Source organism: Castanea sativa, chromosome 1 (assembly GCF_040712315.1).
Source record: "Castanea sativa cultivar Marrone di Chiusa Pesio chromosome 1, ASM4071231v1".
Classification (NCBI taxonomy): Eukaryota; Viridiplantae; Streptophyta; class Magnoliopsida; order Fagales; family Fagaceae; genus Castanea; species Castanea sativa.
Genome location: NC_134013.1, coordinates 49,311,734 through 49,320,909, shown reverse-complemented (window position 1 = coordinate 49,320,909; position 9,176 = coordinate 49,311,734). Strand labels below are relative to the sequence as shown.

The following is a 9,176-nucleotide window of genomic DNA, read 5'->3' as shown; positions in this document are numbered from 1 at the left end:
TTCTCTCTCTTTTTTCTTTTTTTGAGAAGAACTTAACTCATTGTCTTGATGAGTAGTAAATGGGAAGGAAAAAACTACCTCTCTACTTATGTTACATATGTGACAATAAATGTCACTTTTCAATTACATAGAAGACTTGAAGCCACTCGTTACTCAAGTAGAAGATATGAAGATGAAGCAAGGTCATTACTAAGAAGTCAAGATGCTATTTGATGATTCCAAAAATAGTCAATTGGGTCATTCGTTCAAATCTGGAGTTTTGACGGTCTTTTAGGATTTACAAGAAAAGAAAGTTGATCTAAGAGACCATCGGGGTGTGCTTCAGTGGAGGAGCCTCTTATGCTTAAGTTAGAAAATGGATATTTCCCCAAAATATCATTAGTGATAAGAGTAGTGAAATAGTTCTTATTGCATATGTTACCTTCCTTTCCTTCAAGTGTTGGGTTTGTTTTATACTCTCTTCCTATTTAGGGTGTTGAATTCCATGTCTTTATGGAATGAAGTGCCTGTCATTTTCATGATGGAATTTATGAGGCCCAACGGCTAGTCGTTCGTTGGTGAGTTTATGTTACTCTTCATTCATTGTTGCCATTTAATTCTTTGTCAAGTCGTCCATTGTCAACTTGAATGATCGTTACTTTTTTTTTTTTTTTAAGAGAGAATGATCGTTACTTTTTTTTTTTTAAGAGAGAATGATCGTTACTTATTTATGATTATTAGTTATGTTTCTTTGATGACTTGCTGGTGACACAAGGTTGTTCACCTTGAATTTAGATCTTCTAGATTTTTAAAGATATTTTACCAAATAAATTCCTTTAAATTTTAACCATTTTTTTATGATTTAAATGTTTAGATTCTGCACACCCTTGGTGCAATGGTCATTTCACAAGTATAAGTACTTGTGGGGTGTGAGGGCAAGGGCCGGGGTTCAAGTCTTCAGTAGGGAGATTCGCACACATATACACTTAAATTAGACTAGAGTGGAAATTCTATCTTATATAAAAAAAAATGTCTAGATTCTGCCATATCAGCATTCCACTTATAATACTCTTAATTGTTATGTTTGCAACATTATTTTATTATTTTAAGAGTATTGTTAGTGGAATGTAAACATAGCAGAACCTAGACCATTAAATCATAAAAGAAATGTTAGGTTTTAAAAAAATCTACTAGTAGAGTACTCTAAGAAATCTAGAGGGTCTAAATCTCTACCACCTTATATGTTACCAAATTTACCGTACTCATAATATATGGTTATGGGATAGTTATTGGCCAAAGAAATAACTGTCCTTTTTGTCTATAAAATAAAGGAGGGTTTCTAATAAACAACCGGATCATGGACACAACAATCATCCAACGCCAACACTCTTAAAATGCGTCTTCTTTTATCCTAGGAGTAGTGTAATTCATGTAGCCATTGTTTTTAGTGTAACTAGTAATTTGCTCGTGCAATACATGGATAACGATATAAAATTTTATGTAAGATAGTTTTAAAGAATGTTGTACATATATTGTAACATAATTGTTATAGAATTTTGTTAGTAATGAGTTCATTATAAGAAGAAACAATTATAAATTGCACACACATATTCATTATAATTATTCAGTTTAAGTAATGAGAAATAAAAAATAACTTTGGAGGAATATTGTAAAATAAAAGTTGATATAAAATGTGTTTTTCTCTTTCTCCTTAATTCTAAAACAAAATACACATCTCAAACACCCTCAATCAATCACATCATTTAAAAACTCACAAATCTACAACGTTTAACCTTAAAATCAAAATCGTAATTACTATTGTCACTCAAAATAAAATGCATGCCCCCATTTTTGGCTGTAGCCAATTTATAGGGGTTAGAATTAGATGAGACAATAATATTAGAGTTAGGTAGGTGTCCTTGAAAGATTGAAGATAAATAAAATCATTTTTGGTCTGTTGTATTTGACATAAAATGGCATAAAGGGTTATAGGTAGGTATATATAAAGAGTAGAAGTGCAAGAGATGGAAATGGTGAATTGAAATGTAAAGAATATTGTTTGTATGTGCGAGGGAGGAAAAGTCTTAATATATTAAACCAAAAGATACAAATAATATTTACTTTTTAATTAGAAAAGTCTTGAAACATTGAATCAAATAAAACAAAATTTTAGCATTTAATTTATTCTTATCTCTAATGTGTCACTTGAGAATATTTCAATTTTCTTTATCAAGAATGTGACACATGGCACAACTTTATACTTTTTTACGTAATTAATGGGCTGGGAGCAATGGCTTATGTATTATGGGTCTTCCAAACTGTCTTTCATAGTCTGGTAGCTCAACATGGGAATCTTTTCATTAAAATAATGGGTCCTTCTTTTTGGGTTTAGGCTCATCATCAGGCCTTCTAGGACAAAATGGGCCGATATGGGAAAGTTGTGCCCAATTTTGAATTAAACTTATCGTAGGAGGATGTGGACGTGAATGATGATATACCATTAGAATGTAGTTTTTCTGGAAAAAGTTGGCATCACTCTAGTGTCTCAGCCTAATTTTGGGCTTTCTTGGAGGGGGGAATCACACAAGCCCATTATTTTGTGACCGCTTTATAATAACAGTGTCATTTCCTTTAGTTTACATCTGATTTTTTTTCATCACTAACCTGATCGTTGGAGTACTTCCAATCGACCAACCTCATTAATTGGCTTCCAGCCTAGTATAAGTAGGCTATCTTCATTTGGTAGAACTTTATAGTTAAATGATTAAATTTTTAATTTTTAATAATTTAAAATTTAAAAAATGTATAATTTATCATAGTATTTGAGCAAAAGATTTTGAATTTGATCCATGTTTTCTCTCTACCACCCATTTATAATATTAGAAATATAATGTGTTGGACCCCACATTAAAAGGAAGTCTGATTGTCCAAATGAACCTACCAATATCTAAGATTATCGTGCTCTTGGTTAATGTTGGGCGGCAGCGCCTATTTGAAATCTTGTATTTCTTTGTATTTCTTTCATTGCGAGGAAAACAAGATACCATCATTTATTACAGCAATAGGGTTTTTAATTGATAACTAAATTATTTATAATTAAAAAAAAAGTCTTTTAATTGGTTAGTTACTCATTTAATTGCACACCCAATGAATCTTGAATTGTTCTTAGTTCTTACCCTCTACTATTGTATTGAAGAGAAAGAAGTGTCATTTAAAATAGAGCTCATTATAGCAACATTAGTTTCTAGATCAATGATTTTAATAGATTGTAACAATAGGAAAGATGGTTGAATCCACTACATCAAGCCGCGAATTTTCAATAGTAAAAAAAAAATCCTCTTCTTGTAAGTTGTAACTATTGAATTTTCAATAGTCAAAAACTTAGAACAAGGCAAAAAAAGTCGCTCTATTATAAATGGAAAGATGAACACGGCAGTTCAGCATCCATGGTGTCTGCTGTGACAATATATAATCAGATCGAGATGTATTTGTCCACCGTGCGCGTGCCCTCCAATTACAATTTACAAAACCAATTTCCCGTCTTAATGTTGACTTGAAACTGGCGTGTCAATACAAAAGAATATATAGGTACCGAATGAATGCTAACCTTACTTACGAAATTATGATATCCAAGAAAGTGATTGAATTACAACTCATTTAATGCTAGCCTTACTTATGAAATTATGATATCCAAGAAAGTGATTGAATTACAACTCATTTAAAGCATGTGAAAATCTAGCAACAAAATTGTCACCTAGCATTGTCTGGGGTTTTACATACCAAAAAAGGAAAATAAAAAGGTGAAAACAAAATAAATTTGAAAAAAAATAACTGTTACAAGAAGAAAGAACACAACACTAAAAATCTGCTCGGAGAGGCAAAGAAACTGCACTCTTCACTGAGTCAGGTTAAAAAGGTCAAAAAGAAAAGGCCGAAATTTGATGAGGCATACAAAACATTATTCCCCCAAAAAATTGGATTAAAAGAGAGAGAGAGAGAGAGAGATGGAAGAAACCAACTTATTGTTTATTGGTCGCTCAACAAACAAAATTTTGGAGAAGCTATCCAAGCCGTTACCCAATCTATATCCATACTTGATCTCTACAATATTCTCGCACAATGACAGGCACACTGGTGGGTGGGACCTAACAGAAGCACGAAAGCACATATACTAGATTCATAAGAATATAAATTAAATGTATGTATGAACATATATGACCTATTAGTGAGGTTAAGCAAAGGACGTGTGTTTTAAAAACGCAGCACTTCCTCTCAAAGCATACACTATTAAGTTTGTCAAAAGTAATTGAAATAAAATTAGGCCCACATAGAATGTATGAAATTTTACATTTCTGTTATAACAATTAAGGCTCTAGGGGTGTCAATTTGTGTTGGCATGCCGTGTTTGTGTTCATATTCATGTGTCAAGTTACAGGTATATGAATTGACATAAACACAACCCATTTAAGAATCGCATCAAAACTCCATCCCTAAATTAAGCTAATAGACTTTGACTTTGTAAAATAACTTACCATGCCATAATCTGTGACTATCATTGAAACATAATCTGAAGGTGTTGCATCATAACTGCCAATAACAATCCAAATAAGAACTTCAAGGTCAGTTAGAAAAATCTCACTTGGTACTGCCTATCACCTAAATCATCAAAACTTACATCAGATTCAGAAGTTGCAAATTTTCACTATTAGTGCAACCATCCAAGTAGTTAATGTCCTCTTTACCAGGAACTTTCGAAATGGCATCTGGATCACCTGCAAGAGATGAAACAGATACTTGATCCATAGGCTAGAGAGCACAAGGAAAATCATAAGTTGTAAGCACTTTCCAAATCTAAAACCGTAGAGATGCATACCAAGTTCATTCGAGCATATTGAATCAAGTTGTACCCTTTCATGAAATTTATATGCCTCGCAACATACTAAGACTGGTACTCGAAATTCATGGGCAACCATAGCAACACATGCAGTTCCAACTCTTGAATAAACTGTTCCATTAGATAATACTGATGAAGCTCCCAGAAAAACTGTAGTAACTTCATGCATGATATAAGAAACAGCATTTATATTAGCGTAAGTACAGCTAAGGCCCTTTCCCACCAACCTACGAAGTAAAAGTTGCCCCTCAAGCTTGGGGCGAGAGTCCACTATTACAACACGGAACTGTTTGCCAAGCTCATGGGCATGTAATAGAATCATTTCAACAGCAGAAGATGACCCATATGTAAGAAGAACATCACCATCCCTTATTTTTGTAACAGCATGCTTGACTATCACCTTGTCTGCAAGTATGATCTTCTCATTTATGAATTGCTCAATATCTGACCGAAGAAATGCTTTTGCTTCTGACTCAGAAAGTGTCAAAGGTAACTTAGCAATTCGATTCTTTAGAAACCTAATTGCATTACCCATGCTGATTGAAAGAGGCCTGCACTCATTAAGAAATGAAACATAACTATTTATTTTTGCAGTTAAGTCTCTAGTCACAGTTTTTTCATCTGGTGTTGAGTAGTCTTTGATAGCCTCTTGAAATGCTTGAAGCATTGCGATGCAACGAGCATTGCCACCAGATATATCCCCTGATATATACTGTAATCCAACCTGACACAAGCATTAAAAAATCATAATTAGGCAAGAGTATAGTAATCTCTTTCACAGAGAATATCTTAAACCAATGTACCAAACTGCTACACACCATCTCATTCACACTGTCATCTAGATCAGACCCCTCCAAGGTAGAATGAAATAGTGGAAAAAATAGAGTAGCCAGTACTAAACATTTAGTTGAGCTGACATGGTTTTCAAAAAATTAATCTCCTCAGCTCATATATGCATGTACTTGTTAATTCCAAGCAAATAACTCAATCAAAGGTGCAAAGTAACAAGTTCATATTGGCACCTTGTAAACAACAGGATGCACGGGATCAAGTTGGAAAAACTTTGACTCGAGATCAGGAAGCTGAGTTCCATGTTCATATTGAGGCAAATGCCTAAACAATTCAACTCTGTTCCTAGCTTCAGTTTGTTTTACCACTGCACGCCTTTTTGCCTTTTCAACTCGGCTCTTATCATCATATTGCATACGTGGATGAGGAGCATCTTTCTTTCTATCTTTCTCTGGTGGTCGGTCACCTCCCTTCTTCTCAGAAGATGCAACTGTAGCACTGTCATTCTTTTGTGAAGAAGGCTTTGTGGCTTTAGCTGGTTTCACATTTGCTGAAGCCGCTGCCCCAGAAGTAGTAGCAGGTAATTTACTTCCTTCAGCTGATAGACATAGTAATGAAGAAAAGGATCATTACAAAGTGGCACTTAAGGATACAATGTAATGTTCCACAAATCAAACTAATAAACAAAAATAAAAATATCACAGATTGTTCTTTTAAGACATACTGCATTGTCAAAATAGAAAGGAAAAGGACAAAGGCCTGCAGGTGTGGAAAACACATTCCATAACAAACAATGAAGATGATGACACTATATTGCACATTCACTCAAATAGGTTCTAGCATGATAAACCGCTAGCAAAAGAAAGACATGCACCTTTTGCAGCAGCTTTTGCAGCTCGCTGTGCCTCTTGAAGGGCACGCCTTTCAGCTTTCGAAGTTCTCTCCTTCAGTGGCTTCGAGTTTGCAGGTAGGTCATTTTGTATTTCAACTGATCCTCCTACTTTTTCTACAATTGTTTCTGGGTCAAAAAATGCATCAATGGTCAACACTAGCAATGTAACCTTCCAAAGCAAGAATCATAAATAGTAGAGAGTTACTTTTCTTATATATGATAGAGGAAACTATCTGTGCGACTGAAATCAAGTAACAGGCGTTCAATTATATCTGGATTCAAACAAACTCCACTCAACTCAACAAATCACCGTTGTAGTTCTGACTTACCAAAGACCCACCCCCATTTCTCACGCTTGTAAATTTGACACTACAAAAGATATGGTTGAGCAACACCTGAATGGGGTTACAAGTTCAAAATTCATTGCCGTGGCACAATCCATTCACACACTGCCTAACTCATTGTTATAGAGGCCAAATTGACTATAACTATAGTTATACCAATAAATTACACAAGGTATCCCATTTAACCATTGAAAATCTTTTTCCTTGGTATTCCATAAATTGCTCAATAAAAACAACAATTATGTAGTATAGAGTATAGAGAGAAACCATGTCAAAGCAATAGCTTCCATGCATCAAGATTGGATCTCTAAAACTCAAGCTCAAGAAAGTTTCAACTAATATGGCCATATGTATCTACAATTTACATTTTACAATCCATCAAAAGCAACAGCAACTGGTCCCGAGTTCCGGGTATTGGGGGTAAAACTGCCTCCCAATTGCATCTCTTACAAAAGTAAAAGCTTTGTAAAGGTCTCAAAACAAAAAAATTAATTAATTTGTACCTAATGTCACGTCATTCAAAATAAGTCAACAAATTTGACCATTATACCCAACAATCAAAACCTTTTTTTTTTTTTTTAAATTAATCTTTTCTTTTTGTTTTGGTTCCAATAGTAAAGAAAAATAATAATATTATTAAGGTTAAATTGGGAAGCGAATTTTGGAAATACCAGTGAAACCAGGAGGCAAGGTTTTGAGGACGGAGACGGTGGTCAAGCCACTGGCGGGGACGCTACTGGCCTTGACGGCGGTGAGATCAAACCCTCCGCTGGGAGAGGACGAGATGTTGTTGTTGTTGTTGCTGTTGCTTCCGACGGTGAGGGAGAGAGTGTCACGGCGGAGAGGGGAGGGAACCAGACGGTGAGTGGTGTCGGAGGAGTGACGCGGCGGAGGGATCATGACCGGAGGGAGCGAGTTGCCGGTGGGAGAGAGGTCGGAGATTGGAGGAGAAGAGGGGGACTTGGCGGCGGTGGTGGTAGTGGCGGGGTATGGGGTGGAGGTGGAGATCGGGTCGGGTGGGCCCGAGAAGGAGCGGTCGGGTGGTGGAGCGAAGAATCCGACTTGGCGGATCTTAGGGTCGCTGACAGTGCGTGAGGCTCGGCGAGAGTCCATTCGTTTGGGGATTTTGGTTTTTTTTTTTTTTTTTTGTTTGGGTGGCGGGAAAAATGGTATGGGCTTACGACGGGAAATATGAAGGTTTTCTTGGGAAATTTTTTTAAAATTTTCGTGGAAAGTTTTGGGGTTTGGATTGATATCGCAATGGGCAGAGGGTTTTATGGAAATGGGAGGAGAGAGAGAGTGAGAGAGAGAGAGAGAGAGAAAAGGGGGGAGAGAGAGTGGAGAGTTTACAGTAGAGAGCTCAGAGAGGAGAGCCGAGAGGAGAGCTGCGCTACCAAAATAATTAATAAATTTTTTATTCTTTTTTTTTTTTTTTTTTGGAGAGAGGGAGAGAGATAAATATAAATAAAATAAAAAGTTTCATCCTTGTTTTTTTATTCATTTTCTATTTCAAACCTCATAGTTTGTACTAGTTTTTAAAAATATATATATAATAAAAATTCAATTTATAGCGTCAACCGTAGTAATAATTATTTTTATCGTCCAGTGTGAAATAAGATTTATTTCAACTACCATTTTGATTTGTATGAATTAAAAAAATACAAATGCAAGTCAAATTAATAAAAAAGAAAGAGGGAAGAAAAGACCATAACCTTTGGGGTTTTTTTAAAAAAAATTCTTTTAATAGATACAATATAATTAAATTAACTTGTAGAGTCCGCTTTATGATTGTTGCTTTTATTAAATTTACCTTTGGATTTGATGCATCAATAACACTCATATCCTTTGAGTTCTCATATATTCCCTAGGATCAAATCAATGTGGTTTTATTCAACTACTACAAAATCAGAAACAACAATATTAAAATATCTTAGAGAATAGACTTCAACTAAACTAATAAAGGAAACAACAACCAAGTTCTCTTAGTTAAGGCATCTCTTTCTCCACAAAAAAAAAAAAAAAAAAGCTAAGGCATCTATAGCATTGTCTTGCCTCTTGGTGCATTATAAAGATATCATTTATGAGATTATGTAGTCAAAAGTTTTGTAGTTAATGGTATTACTGTTAGGATGTATGCCCTTAAATTTTATTGTATGATGCTATATATGTTATTATGTATGACTTAATATTGTGCTTAATAAAATTGTTTTGCTATTATCTAAAATAATGGTAACATGAATATTGAGACATTATCATATAGTCCATGAGATGCATAGTA

General features: G+C 34.8%; 1 protein-coding gene across 1 annotated transcript; it reads right to left on the bottom strand.

The window, feature by feature from the left end:
- Window positions 1-3,620: 3,620 nt before the first annotated feature.
- Window positions 3,621-8,286, bottom strand: LOC142622483 (translation initiation factor eIF2B subunit delta). The gene is made up of 7 exons (XM_075795956.1): window positions 7,570-8,286; window positions 6,537-6,680; window positions 5,896-6,260; window positions 4,853-5,597; window positions 4,655-4,751; window positions 4,512-4,566; window positions 3,621-4,124 (listed from the first exon to the last, which is right to left on the bottom strand). The coding sequence occupies exons 1-7, from the start codon at window positions 8,009-8,011 to the stop codon at window positions 4,062-4,064; spliced, it is 1,911 nt and encodes a 636-aa protein (XP_075652071.1). The 5' UTR covers window positions 8,012-8,286; the 3' UTR covers window positions 3,621-4,061.
- Window positions 8,287-9,176: the final 890 nt, after the last annotated feature.